General features: G+C 61.1%; 1 protein-coding gene across 3 annotated transcripts; it reads left to right on the plus strand.

The window, feature by feature from the left end:
* Positions 1-858: 858 nt before the first annotated feature.
* Positions 859-11,266, plus strand: C5H14orf180 (chromosome 5 C14orf180 homolog). 3 transcript variants are annotated; one of them, XM_030931750.1, is made up of 5 exons: positions 859-1,263; positions 7,854-7,980; positions 9,189-9,318; positions 9,708-9,743; positions 10,533-11,266. In XM_030931750.1, exons 2-5 carry the CDS (start codon positions 7,870-7,872, stop codon positions 10,721-10,723), a joined length of 468 nt encoding a protein of 155 aa, XP_030787610.1. In that variant the 5' UTR covers positions 859-1,263; positions 7,854-7,869; the 3' UTR covers positions 10,724-11,266. The 3 variants fall into 3 exon arrangements, with proteins under 3 accessions (XP_030787610.1, XP_010375243.2, XP_030787609.1); XM_010376941.2 differs by having other exon boundaries at positions 930-1,263; positions 10,012-11,266; XM_030931749.1 differs by lacking the exon at positions 859-1,263 and adding an exon at positions 2,441-2,802 and having other exon boundaries at positions 10,012-11,266.
* The last annotated feature ends 3,149 nt before the right edge of the window (positions 11,267-14,415 follow it).

Raw genomic sequence — 14,415 nt, forward strand, 5'->3', positions numbered from 1 at the left:
GCCCAGGCAGCCTCTGTGCACACTGTCCCCCAGCCTGGCACACCCTGGGCTCCCAGGGGTCCTGTAGCTTTACCCAAGGGAGATGCACCCCCACTCCTAATAGAGCAGCATGGGTCTCTCCACACCTCCTCCAGCAGTCCCCTCAAATAGGTCAAAGTCCCACAAACCAGGCAGGGGTCTGCCCACATGTGGTGGTGCCCTGTGCCGGTGGTGCCCTCACTAGCCTCTTTCAGGCCTGCTTTTACGTGCACCAGCAGACGGGGGGCTGGCAAGGATGGGCCGCCAAGCCTGAGCCGGACTGCCACCTCCGGGCTGTGTGACTTTGGACAGGGTGCCTCAACTCTCTGAGCTGCACTTTCACCTACAAATGAGGGGCAGACTCAGCAGCTGCCAGGCAGGGTGGTTGGATACTCACCCAGGACAGACCCTGAGAAAGGCTGATCCCTCACCCCTGCCATCCCTCACTGACCCAGACATTGCCCCTTCCTGCCCGGGCAATATCAAGGCCCGGCCAGTGTGCCCCAAAACAGCAGCTTGGGACCCATTCTTTGCCTCTCCCTCTGGCAACCCCAGGTCAGGACTCACAGGGGCACAGGGCCAGGGCAGGGCAGGGCACCCTCTCTACTGTGGAGGCCCCATGCTAGGTCAGGGTCTTACTGGAGGCTGGACTCTGTGATCACCTCACCTCTCAGAGCCCCACAGTGCCCTCCCTCTCCCACTCCACCCTGAATTCCAATCCATAGGTTTTTCCGAGAGCTGCGCAGCTCCGGAATTGGCCTGGGAGAGGGGCACATTTGGGCCGGGAGGGGCAGGAAGAGCATCAAACTCTGGTCTCATCTGAAATCCTGGTCTGTCGTCTACCGGGGGCCTGGGAAACAGCCACCCCCTTCTGCTCCGGGGCCAGCGGCCTGTCCTCGGGGTCACTGCTATTTCTGCCAAAGGGGAGAGGTAATTATAGCCCGGCTGCTGCCAGCTGGCCCAGCTTTGCAATCCAGCAGAGAGAGCTGGAGACGGAACGAAGGCCACAACAGACCCAGCCCCGCCGGCGGGCGGTGGCGCCTCCGACCAGAGCCCTCGGGAAGGAGGCCTGGGCAGGCCTGGCCCGTTCACCTGTGTGCCCTGCAGTTCTGCCTGAGGCTCATCTCTCAAGGGCCTGGGAGGGGTGCTGCCAGCCAAGAGGGTTCAGGACCTCACTGGACTGTGCCCCACAGGGAGATCCTAAAGAGCCTGTTTCTGTCCCTCAGGGAGCCAGGAGGGAGCCAGGTGAGTTCCAGCCCCAGGGAGAGGGGGGCTCACTTCCCGCTTGGGTGTGAAGCTGCCAGAGCAGAGACTGCCAAGGGCAGGCGCAGGTGGGGAGCCTGCCCCAGTCGGGCAGCAGGTGTGGGCAGAGACTGGGCAAGAGCACACACCGATGACCCCGAGTGACCTGGACAAGCTCCAGGGTGGCCACCCTCCCCTCTTCTCCTGGGACTGATGGTTTCCCTAAAACGGAGACAGTCCCAGGCCAGCCCTGTGTCCCCACTGAGGCCAGGCCGCCCCTGGGGGAAGCAGTGAACGTGGCCAATTCAAACCTAGCAGCAGGGGTGTGGGTCTCCGGCCACACAGAAGCCTCCAAAGGGTACCTGATATTGAGCGAAACAGCCTGGGCAGGGGGAGAAGGGGCTGCACTCTTAGGGGAATGCAGGGATCCGTGTCAGGCACGAACCCAGCCAGCCTTCCGCGAAGGGCCTTCGTGTGGGGCATCCTCCGAGGGCAAGTCTACGCAGGCCCAGCCCAGCAGGAATGGGTTCGTTACTCCAGTAACTGGAGCCTAGTTCTCAGCATTTGGGAATCCCTGAGAACTGGCTCTTTTCTGAGCCGAGTCAGAAGGAATCCCTGTCCTGCCCTGTGAGGCCATGGGACTCCCACCTAGCACTGGATGCCATTTCTTGGGCACCTACTGAGCTTTGCTGTGCCCTGGACAGTTGGCAAACAACCCCCATTCCACATATGGGAGGGAGGGCCTGGGAGGTCCCCGCCCTGTCTGTCCAGGGCTCTCGAGGCCTAGGGTGGCCCCTGCACCCAGCAGGTGAGCAGCCATCACCCGGTGGTGCTGCCACCCTAAGCCCTAAGTGCACCACCGATGTGAGGGCCCATCTAGGCACAGAGAGGGGCCTCAGGGGGCCACCACGCAGCTCCTGCTCCTGTTCCTACCTGGTGGGGCCTGCAGGCACCTGAGCAAGCCTAGCTGGCTGTCAGCCCAGCCAGGGGCCTCCCCACAAGTTCTCCTTCTTACTTAAGTCGAGAACGCATGTTGTCTGGGGAGCTGACAGGATGGTTCCAGTGGCGAGCGTTGGGCTGGGAGCCACGGCTTTTCCCAGGAGCCCAGCTGCCCCGCCTGGCCATGCTCTGCCTCCGCCCTGCAGGGGAAAGGCCAGCAAGGCGGTATCCACGGTCCCAGTCCTCTTCCACTAGGAGAAGGCACAGCCTGCATCTGCAGCCCCAGGGCCACTGGGTTAGGCCTGTGGCCAAACTACCAAGGTGCCGGGAGACTAAGGAGGCCCAGCGCCACCTGGGGCCACCAAGCCCGTGGTGACAGCCTCCCCATGGACCGGGCTGTCCCAAGAGCAGCAAGTCGGCCAGGGCCCTCAGGGCCGCTGAGGCCACTGCTCTGTGTCACCGTAATGGAAACTTCTCAGCTGGTTGTGAGCTGCAACAGCTCTGGTTCACACCCTGCGACAGCAAGGCTCTGACTGCCAGTGGATCTCAGGGCCGGTCAGGCGGGTGAGCCACCCCAGAGGTACAGCACCAGCAGGAGCCCAGGTGGGCAGGGGCAGAGAGAGAGAAAGAGAGAGAGACAGCATGTGTGTGTATGTATGTGTGTGTGTAAGTGGTGGGGTTGGGGGCTGCGAGTCTCCAACTTCTCCCAGGAAGGTCTCTGGCTTCCCAGGAGCCTGGCCCCCTGCCTCCAGCCCCCAGGTGAGTTGCCCCGGGGGAGGCTGCACCTGCAACAGGGAGGCAGGAAGCCCAGCCTCAGCCTGCGTTCGCTCAGGCCCCAGGATCCTCTGCCCTTGGAAGGCTGTGAGGCTGCCGTGTGAATGGGCGCAGTGCCAGGTGAGGGGTGAGCCGAGAGTTGGGGCCGCATGCTCAGAGCCGAGGAAGGGCCCTCCCCGTGCGGGGTGGGTGGAGTGTCAGGATTTCTCACGAGCCAGCTGCTGCATGGGGAGCCCTGCCCACCCCGAGGAACCCTCAGGGAGGACAGAGAAACATCAGGAGGTGGGCTGTGGGTGAAAGGGCGGGCGGCGTGGGGCAGGCAGAGGCAGCAGCCTGGGAGGAGGCGGGAAGCCGGTGGGCGGCGTCCTGGAGGACGGGGCAGGAGTGGGAGGGAGCAGCAGTGGCTGGGCCCCAGAACCTGGTGTTTTCCAAGCCACTGAACCAGGCGAGAACCACTGGCCAGCCCCCATGCCCCACTGCAGGCTGATCTCGAGGCGGGGGGAACTCAGCGCTGCCAGGGCCGCTGGGCTCTGTCAGTGCCCTCATGTCTCTCAACAGCTTCAAGATAAGGTGGGGTCTTTGGGGTACTGGGCTAGGCCCCCAAAGACTGTTGGAGGGTCACAGCCCAGACCAAGGTCCTGAGCCTCGGCCCTCACGGCCCCACCTCCCACCAGCAGCACGGCGGGTCACGCCCACAACTCCAGGCCCTGACTCCAGCCTCTGTCCCAACCCAAGCTCTGAAACCTGGCAGGCTGTTCTCCCTCTCTGGGCCTCAGTTTCCCCTCCCCCAGGGAGCTTGGTGCCCTCTCTCAGTAGAGGAGCTGGTAGGAACCCCCCAGCCCCCCAGCACCAAGGGAGGCACCATGGGGGTCCTGTGCCCAGAGTGGGGGTAGAGTCCCCTCGGGTGGACACACCCTCCCCAGCAGCGGGCCTAGCAGGACACTTGCAGGTCCAGGCCCTGAAGCTATTTTCCGCCCTTTATCTCCCATCTGTCACGAGGCCTCCAGTTACACACTGTCCCTGCCAGAGGCCCCAGGCCTCCCCGCCCCCACCTGCCGAGCATGCCAGAGCCGCTCCTCCCCTGCTTCCGGTGGGGGAAACGAGGCCCAGGGAGGTCACACCACTTACCCAAGGTCACAGAGCCAAAGAAGAACAGAGCCCCGGACTTGAGCCGGGCCTCCCTTCCAGAAGGGGAAGCATGAAGCCCAGTTAGGGAGGGGACGACAGGGCTCAGGGAGGCTGCCTGGGAGCAGAGCGTGGCCCAGGGGAAGGTGCATCTCTGGAGAGGGCCCCAGGGCTCCCGGAGGGGAGGTGTCATCCCATAGGAGGTCCTGACTGTCCAGACACGGCCAGAGCTACCTGAGCTCTGTTCCTGGGCACATCCCCTCCCCAAGTGATGCCAACGTGGCTGATGGCACAGAGCAAAGGCATGGTGCGGACTCAAGTCTGTGCATTTCACAGCTGAGCAGACCAAGGCCCAGGCAGATTAGGAGACTTGCCTAAGGTCACACGTGGTCACACAAGGTGCTCCGGAGCCCGCACCCGAAGAGGGGGAGGTGCTGTCCCATAGGAAGTCCTGATTGTCCACACTCGGGCAGAGCTCTGTTCCCCAGAAGGCGAAGTCACATCCTCTCCAAGTTATGCTGCTCAGTGACAGATGGTTAATGCCACAGCCAGGCACCCTCACAAACACATTGCCCACACATGCACATTCACATACTCACACTCTACACAAACACACACACATTCACCCACACATATGCAGATATGCTCACACACATGCACATGGGCACATGCATGGACACCCACACACGCACTCACACACACATGCACATTCACATGCATGCACACAAATACAAATGCACACACACACACAGACACCCCACACGTGCACACTTACACCCTCTGACACACGTGTTCACTCTCACACTTGCACACTCATACATGTGCACATTCACACATGCATATGCACTCCATTGCATGCAAACACACTTGCACACTCAGGGACATACATGTGCACACTCACTCACACACATGTGCACACTCACTCACACACGTGCACACACACACACACGTGCACACTCACTCACACACATGTGCACACTCACTCACACACATGTGCACACTCACACACATGTGCACACTCACTCACACACGTGCACACTCACTCACACACACGTGCACACTCACTCACACACATGTGCACACTCACTCACACATGCACATTCACATGCATGCACACAAATACAAATGCACACACACACACAGACACCCCACACGTGCACACTTACACCCTCTGACACACGTGTTCACTCTCACACTTGCACACTCATACATGTGCACATTCACACATGCATATGCACTCCATTGCATGCAAACACACTTGCACACTCAGGGACATACATGTGCACACTCACTCACACACATGTGCACACTCACACACATGTGCACACTCACTCACACACATGTGCACACACACTCACACACACGTGCACTCACTCACACACATGTGCACACTCACACACATGTGCACACACACTCACACACATGTGCACACTCACTCACACACATGTGCACACTCACTCACACACACGTGCACACTCACTCACACACATGTGCACACACACATTGTTGTCCCACCATCCCTTGGACAGACCTCAGGCCAGGGAGGGCTGAATAGCGAGAGTTGCTGGCAGAAGCTGGAGGAGACTTCATCCAGCCCTGCATCCCAGCGTGACTCCGTTGGCCCAAGCCTCTCCAGGCCTGTTTCCTCATGAGGAGTGAACCTCGCTGGGCCCCCTGGAAGGCTGCTGCAGGGCCATCTGGCGAGGGGGCTGTGGCCCCGGGCACACCAGCCAGCCCCAGGCTGTGCAGTCCCAGGAGATGGCCCCGGATACACAAGCCTCCTTCCGCCAGGCAGTGGAGAGCCCAGGCTCTGGGTCCAAGAGATCACTAGAGGGCTCTGCTCCACCCCCAACCCCACCCCTGGGCTTTAGCAGAGTTTCTGTCCCACCCAGAGTGGAAACTGAGTCAAGGGCATCCAGAGAGCCCTTCCAGCCCCAGCCCTGCTATGGACAGGCGGTCAAGGTTGCCCTGGGGGCATGCCAGGCAGCATCCCCAAGACACCAGGACAGGCCTGGCACTCTGCGGCTTCCCTGACCCTGGGGATCACGCAGAGCCCACATTCCAGGTGACCTGGCCCCAGGGGACGGAGCCCCAGCCCGGCTGGGCCTGCGAGCACAACCTCTCCCATGGCGGCTCTCTGAGAGCAGGTCCTGAAGATAAGCCGCCCCCTCCCTGCCACCCCCCTGGATGGCCGGCTCCTGCCACAACCCTATTTGCAATAAAAACCTGATCCTGCGATAGCAGAAAATTGCTCTCTTTTGAAATAATTGAACCCATCCAGACAGCATCCGCCCAGACATCATTAACAGGGCACTCTGCTTGTCTGCAGTATTTATGCCTGCTCAGGGATGCGGTCATGGCCACCCTGTTGTCTCCTGTAGAGGATGGTACACAGCTGCTGGAGTCACTGCGGTCTCCACCCAAACCAGCTCCTCCCACAGGCCTGCCCTGCACCTCTGAGGCACCCACCCCTTTGGGGGACCCTTGGAGGAGTTGTCCTTGAGGACCATGTTGGCCCCTCACTCTCGCCCTCCCCCTTCTCAGCCCTTGGGGGCAGGGTCCTTGGAGGACCAACGGGAGCCAGGGAAGCACCTCAGGAAATGCAAACACCTGCGCTGTGAGGGGCGGGGCGGCAGTGCCCTCCAAGGACCCCAGAGCAGAGGAGAACCTGGGGTGGGGTGAAGGGCAGCAGGAGGCCCCCACACTGCCCCCTATCCAGCTGGGAGCAGGGCCGGGAGGACCTGGCCTGGCATCAGCTCCCAGGGAAGCCCCAGCCCCCTCTGGCCTCAGTTTCCCCACCTGCAGCGAGAGAGGCAGGCTCATCCCTCCCAGGGCCCTTGAAAGACAGACACTCGGTGCCAGCTCACCTGCACGGATGCCCGGTAGGCTCTGCACCCCTCTGTAGGGAGGAGGAGTGCCCAAAAGTCAAGAACCCCGCCGAGGCTATGAGAGAAAATCCACACTTGGGGGCTCCACCGGTGAGTAAGAATGAGGAGAGCAAAGCCTCCGCCGCCAAAGACACAGGGGCGGAGCAAGGAGGCGCCATTCACAGCCAGGAAGCAACCAGCTCAACAGAGGAGGGGGCAGAGAGACAGAGACAGAATCAGAGAGAGGCAGGGGAACAGAGAGATGGAGACAGAGAGATAGAGACACATAATGCAGGGGAGGGCAGAGAGAGACACAGAGAGAGAGTATGAGCCGTGCTGAGGGGTGGGCTCCCAGGAGCCCAGGGGCATCCCACCAGCACCAGCCCAAACAGGTGGGCATGACCCTCTGGGAAGCCTTTCTGTGGGCCCAGCCTCAGAGCCCTGACAATCCCCAGTCCCCAGCCCCAGGGCTTCCCACTACCAAAAGGAGACAAAGCGAAGATGTTTCTTACAGCCTTATCCATGACCTCCAATCATTGCAAATGACAATACTAAAATGCAGACTTCCTGAATACCCAGTCATCGAGGGCGACTTTCAATTATGGGACCTCGGCCCAGTGGAATATTATGCAGCCATTAAAGATGACAATTATGAAGACTGTGGCAGCAAAGGAAATTGCTTGGGATGGCATTTCTGAACAAGCAGGCAGCAGGATTTATCTGCGCTGGAGACACCACAGAGGGAAAGGGTTGTCTACTCGTCAGCGTGGCCGGCCGCAGGCGCGGGCAGCCAGCCTGGCTTCCGGGGAAGAATTTTCTGCTTTTACTTTCATTCCTCTGAGTGCCACTTGTGCAGTAAATAATAAATAACGTCTTTGCTTATCTTAGGGCCATGTTCCAGTAAATGAGGACTGCAGCAGGAGCCTTGAGCCCTGACTCCCGGCCAGAGACACGACATCAGACCAGAAAGAATGAGGAGGACGCGTGGGGCCCACGGGCGTGCAGGGCAGAGAGGGTAAGGCGGGCCACTGGGACGCAGGTTCTGCAAGCTGGCCTTCCACTGGGGGCTGGAGGGGGCAGGGAGCAGACAAAGGAGGAAAGGCCATCCTCCACCCCAGGAATCAAGGGGTGATGGGAGGAGGGCAGGGGGATCACTGAGGGCTGGAGGGAGCAGGCGGGGGCAATGGGTGCCTTAAAGGGTTTGGTCTGGCAGATGGGGTTGGAGGCCCCCAGGTGGGGCACACCGCTTGGCAGAGGAAGTGGGAGTCATGGAGGGCTGTGGAAGAGGCAGCCCGGGGAGGAGGGTGTTGGAGGAAAGAAGAGGGTGGAGAGAGGAGGACAGGTCAAGACTGTCACCAAGGGTCAGTGTTAGGGTTAGGGGCCCAGACCTCAGACCCTGAGCTCCATCCAGCCTCTGAGGCACTGCCAGGCTGGGACAGGCCACAGGCACAGCAGGAGCTGGGCCAGACTCAGCATGGACAGACCTCACGCCCTCGAGGGGCAGCCTCACCAGATGCCAAGCAGCTGGCTGTGTGCAGCGAGCAATGCCCCAGCCAGGAACAACCTCAGAGCTGGCCGGGCTCCCAGGGTGCCTCAGTCCCAGTTGTCATCATGTCACAGACAAGGATGCTGAGGTTCACAGCAGCCTGAAACTCCTGCTCCATCTTCCAAGCTCAGGCTGGGCCCGTACACGTGAGCAGACCTACACAGAAGGGCCCAGGTAGGCGAACAGGCAGGAGCTGCCCCTGCCTGCAGCACGCGAGGCTCGGCCCCAGGGAAAAGGAGGCCAAGGCCACCAACCAGCCCTCCTCACAGCCCTGGCCCGGCCCCTGCCCCATGGAGCTTGCAAACTCTGGCCTCTTAGCCAGAGCCCCTCTGCCAATGCAGCCCCCTCGCCCTGTGCACGTCCCGGGGACCCTGAATCCAAAACTGAATCCGAGACAGCGGGCAGAGGAAGAGGCTCAGTGGGGCCTTGCATGAAGAGACGGGGGCAGGAGGGGCTCCTGTCTTGCCTGGGCCCCTGAGGCTGAGTCTGGCTGCCCGGCAGTGCCTGTCCAGGAGCTGCCCCTCACCCCACAGGAAGTGACAGGCCCAGCATCGCACACCAGCTGGGACAGGGTACAGGCTCCAGGACGGTGCTGCTGGGCCCCACACGGCTCAGACCTGGGTCCCCGTCGGCCGCCTGCCGGGGACTCACCGGTCTGCTTTTCGCCCCTGTCCAAGGAGGACAACAAGAAGTGCCCCCCCTCCATCCTGAAAAGGAGCCGGCCGGAGCATCACCGCCCAGGGGTCGAGCCCCAGAGGACCGCGAGGCGTGTGCGGTTCCGAGAACCCCCAGCGGTGACCGTCCACTGTAAGAGGGCACCCACAGCAAGCGTCTGGGAGAGGATGGGGTCGGGCAGAGGGAGGCGGGGACTCCGGCCACACCCACCCAGCTCTGGCAGGGACCAGGACACAGGGGGGCCATGGCCTCCTGTCTTCAGTGGCAGAACCCCTGGGCCCGTGGGGTCACCCGGACACACAGTCCTGGTCTGTCAAATGGCAATAGGAGGAAAACATGGCGGCGGCTTCTCGAATCATGACTGTCCTCTTGAGGAAGCGTCAGGACCTGGCTGGGTCTGGGTCTCTGACCCATGAATAGTCTCAGGGGTCCCTCGGGGGTGCAGGGTGAGGCGAGAGGGCGGCAACACCCGATGGACTGAGGCAAGTACCTCCCAGCCGACTCTCTGTTCTCCTTCCCAGACATTGCTGACAGGAACACCACGGCCACTGTCAGGGGTGAGTTCCGAGCCCACATCCCTGTACCCCACTGCCCCCTCCTTCGGTGCACCCACCCTCACTCCCTCCCCAAGGGAGGTGTCACAGGGCCAGGGCCTCTGAGGAGACCCCAGTGGGGGGGCTCTTGTTGCAAGGAGGCCCCACGAGGCTAGGGAGGGGCCATGGGCAGGGATAGGGCGGAATCTCCCCATCCCTTCCCCACCAGCCCCAGTCCTCCAGGGAAGGGTGGGGCTGGCTGGCGCTGACCCTGCCTGCCCTCTGGCCGCAGTGCCCGGCAGGCCCAGGCCACACAGCGGCTCCCTGCTCCTGCGGCTGTGCGTGTGCGTCCTTCTCGTGCTGGCCCTGGGCCTGTACTGCGGCCGGGCCAAGCCCGTGGCAACGGCACTGGAGGACCTGCGGGCCCAGCTCCTCAGCCTTGTCCTGCACCTGCAGCACGCGGCCCTCACCTGCTGGCACGGCCTCCTGCGGCTCTGATGGGCAGGACGGGCAGGGCTTCCCGGAGAGCTCAAGCACTCCAGGGGCTCTGAGACAGCCTGAGCCCTGGCCCTGCTGCTTGGTGAATCATGAAGGCCAAGAAGGGCTGCTGCCTGGGGGCCGACTGGGAAAAGTGGGACCCCATGGCGTGAGACTGGACATGGGGGGCACAGCGGGCGGCCCTGCCACACTAGTCAGCACAGCCCTCCTGTCTCCTGTGTTGGGTCCATGTGAGATTTTATTAGAAAGAGGATTCGACTGCTAACAGTTGGGGCTCCCTAGGCTCACCCAAAGACCCCTCCCTTGTCCCAGCAGGAACTCCTGCTGCTGCTAGGGCCCGGCCCAGCCATTGCCGTGTGCACCCGCTTGAGGAGGGGGGCATGCTGCCTGTGTTCGAGGGGCTGCTCGGAGGAGGCAAACCCAGCCTTTTGCAATTAGGGCCTGTGGAGAACCCAGACCTCGAAACCCCACAGGAAGGGTTTGGTTGTCAAGGTGGGTCCCTCTGATGTGAGGTGCCATCCTCTGAGCCCAGGTCTGACCCCCTACTCAGTCCCATGAGTCTGGAGAGGCCCCAGGGGAGGACCCCTCATCGGGGGCAGCTTCAGGTGTAGAAGCCGAGGGGACAGCAAGGGGCCCAGACACCCCTGGCCTTCAGAACAGCCATCTGTGCCCAGCTCTGCAGGCCGGGGGCACCCAGCTGAGCCCAGGGCCAGCCAGTGCCACCCACCAGCTGGGGCCTGTAGGTCCGGAAGACCGTCTGTGGTTGTGGCTTTGTCACCAGATTGCAGAGCTGAAGGGAGCCCTGTGGGTGACAAACACTAGGGGCCCCTCCAGACCCTACGTGAGGGGAGGGCCGAACAAAGCAGGGAGGCCCACGGTTAGGGACCAGGCAGAACTGCCCGGGAGAGACACAGGGACAATCAGACCAGTGTCCTCGAGGCTAGCCTGAGAGGGAAGGGCACGGCTGATGACCTGTCTGGTGGTTCCTCTCTGTCCCACCACTTAACTGGGAGACACTGCTCTATTAAAACACACGGTGGCTTCCTTCAGTCTTGGTGTTTTTATAGAAACAAGAGAAACCAGAACCGACTTGCTAAGGAATCGGCCTCAGTGGCCAGAGTGGATGTCCTGGGCCCCTGGAACCTCGCCGTCTCCTGCAGGCCTGGGAGTGGATGGGTCCACTCGGGTGGGGGGTTAACCAAGCCCCCAGGTCTTGAGGGATGCCCGGCTGGCTCCCTTCACCCTGCAGTCAGGGTGTGTCCCCACAACTCCAGGTGCCAGGGAACAGGTGCAGTGGCCTCCAGGGTCGCTTCCAGCTTTGGAATCCAGGGAGCCCAGAGTTGTGGTTAGAGGTAACAAAAAGGGCTGTTTCCAGAAGGGACCATGGTGGGGGCTCCCCCGGGAACCCTCCAGCATCATGCTCTCCCCACAGCCCCCATAGCCCCACCTACCCGGCCCAGCCCATCCCACCCCACCCCAGGGAGGAGGATGGGCAGGTTCCTGCCCCATATTCTGGATGCAGAAGCAGCGGCTACCAGAGGCTGGGTCTCAGGGCAGTCATAGACCCAGGCTCAGCCCTCTCTCCGTGTGCTTGGGCCACCCCTCCAGCCCTGGTTCTGACGGGGAACGCCGCCTAGGCCGATCTCCCCCAGCTGCGGCTCCCTGTCCACTGCAAAGGCAACACAAGGACATGCCTGGCTTTGCGGGGTCCTACGCTACGATCTCAGGTGCTCAACAAATATTGCTCAAAGATGGGCACCACACCCCCAAGAAATCCTTCAAAATTGATCCTCCCATCACGAGGTCAGGAGATCGAGACCATCCTGGCTAACACGGTGAAACCCCGTCTCTACTAAAAAATACAAAAAACTAGCCGGGCGAGGTGGCGGGCACCTGTAGTCCCAGCTACTCGGGAGGCTGAGGCAGGAGAATGGCGTAAACCCAGGAGGCGGAGCTTGCAGTGAGCTGAGATCCGGCCACTGCACTCCAGCCTGGGCGACAGAGTGAGACTCCGTCTCAAAAAAAAAAAAAAAAAAAAAAAAAAAAAAAAAAAAAATTGATCCTCCCACCTGGGGAAGCAGCACAGGGAGCAGTGAGACTCGAAGCCAGTAGAAAATGTACAGAGAGGAAGGCAGAACCTTGGGAAGGCCATCTTCTAATTCCTAAAAGCTTCAGACATGAAAGGCCCAAAGCCCGAGGGCACTGCCTGTGACCCACAAATTCCAGACGGTTAAAACCTCGAGCCAGGCCAGCCGACGGCGGAGAGGGCAGAGAGAAACCCACACACTCCTCATGCCTGCTGGAGACTCAGGTGCTTTTGTTTTTATTCTGACTCTGAGGGGTAGACACATGTAAGCTTAAGGATCTTTACTTTCAGTTTAGCCAGAGTGGAATTAGAACAGATATCCATTATCAGACAGCCAGGAGAGAAGCGAAGGCATCTCAGAAGCAACTTGGCGGACCCGCCTCAGGAACTCCGGGTCATGCCTGTGCTTCCCACCTTCCTTCCTGGGGAGAGGCCCAGCCCCCTGGAGAACCCACAACCAGGGCGCCCAGCCCCTGCCCAGCACACTTCAGGCCCAGCTGCCCCTTCCCAGGGTGATGTGTCTGGGCTCCAGGGACAGCCCAGTCCGGGGTGGGTCTGTGTCTGCATGCAGCCAAGGATTTCCGTCACCCTGGCCATGTTCCAGCTCCTGGGATCCAGCAGTGCAGCCCCAAGGACAGACCCAACTGGAGCCAACTCTCAGGTTCCAGAAGCCACCCCTGCCTCCTGCCCCTCCTTCTGGGGCCCTAGATGGCTGTGGCCTGGGTCAGGGCTGGGCAGAGGGTGAGGCAGGAGCCACCCCACCTTCTGCTGGGGACACAGAGAAGGAGCTCTCGGGGCTGGAAAGAGTCCCCTGTTCAGTGGGTCAGGGCTGGCAGGGGAGACAGAGAAGCCCATCAGCTTAGGGGGCCTTGGATTCTGTCCAAACCCCTTCCCTCAAGGACCTGGCTGCCAGCTGGAAACTCAGCTGGGCCCCAAGACCACAGCCCCCTTGAGCTTCCAGAGCCTCGATCCCCCAGCCTTGACACCCCCAATGGGAACCTGCCTTTGCCACAGTGTGACTGGTCACCTGCCAGCCTCACTCGCGGGACCCAAGATGATGCCCCCACCGGGACCCTCCATGTGGACCCAGGCACGTGGCCTCCAGGAGGCTGGTGCCCAGCCACCCAGAGACACCAGCCAGCTGCTTATGGTGGATGGGGTGGGTCACCAACACAGGGAGCTAGGGGCTCGAGTCTCCCTGGGAGGGCGGGCACAGCAGCAGGGAGCACTCGGCAGCACTCAAGCCAAGAAACAGACAGCCGCTCATTGAGCCCCAGGTGAGGAGGCCCCCGCCCCTGGAACGAGTCCTCTAGAGGTGGACCCTGGGTTCTCCTGAGGGGTAGGGTCCACAGCCAAGCAGCCCCCTACCCTGGGGTCCCAGGTTCACATTCCAGCTCCTCCACTTGCCTCTGTGGGGCCTCAGCACACAGACTCTGCAGAATGAGAAGGCAGCTCCCTCCTCTCTCAGGTGGATGCTGGACGTGGGAGCCCATCGGAGGGGCAGAGGGGATGTCCACACAGCACCCATGGCTCCCATCACGCACACAATGCTCACATACATATGCACATGCACGGGCATGCACACGCTCACATGCAACACACGCACATTCACATGCAGTTCCTCACGCACATGCCACACACTGTGCAGACACACCTGCCCAGGCACCCAGGCACTCACCTACATTCCTCCCCACATGCCCTACATGCACACTCATGCCACAGGTACAGTCACACCCTCACATGCACTCACTCACAGCCTCCCATGCACACTCACAATCAAGCCTTCACATGCACGACAGTCACACCCTCTCACATGCAGTCACACCCTCACATACTCACAGTCACACCCTCACATGCAGTCACACCCTCACATGCACACTCAGTCACAACCTAACATGCAAACTCAGTCACACCCTCACAGTCACAGCCTCACATGCACACTCAGTCACAGCCTCACATGCAGTCACACCCTCACATACACTCACAGTCACACCCTCACACACACAAGTCACACCCTCACACACAACAGTCACACCCTCACACACACAACAGTCACACCGACATACACACAAGTCACACCCACACATGCACAAGTCACACCCACACATGCAC

This window comes from Rhinopithecus roxellana, chromosome 5 (genome assembly GCF_007565055.1).
Source record: "Rhinopithecus roxellana isolate Shanxi Qingling chromosome 5, ASM756505v1, whole genome shotgun sequence".
NCBI classification, from domain to species: Eukaryota; Metazoa; Chordata; class Mammalia; order Primates; family Cercopithecidae; genus Rhinopithecus; species Rhinopithecus roxellana.

What these genes read in the sequence shown, in the direction of transcription:
- C5H14orf180 (XM_010376941.2), top strand. Translation starts at nt 7,870, where the DNA reads ATGAGGACTGCAGCAGGAGCCTTGAGCCCTGACTCCCGGCCAGAGACA. An exon ending in GGGCGTGCAGGGCAGAGAGG is followed by an intron (nt 7,981 to 9,188) that starts GTAAGGCGGGCC and finishes CCCCTGTCCAAG; the next exon opens with GAGGACAACAAGAAGTGCCC. An exon ending in CCCAGCGGTGACCGTCCACT is followed by an intron (nt 9,319 to 9,707) that starts GTAAGAGGGCAC and finishes TCTCCTTCCCAG; the next exon opens with ACATTGCTGACAGGAACACC.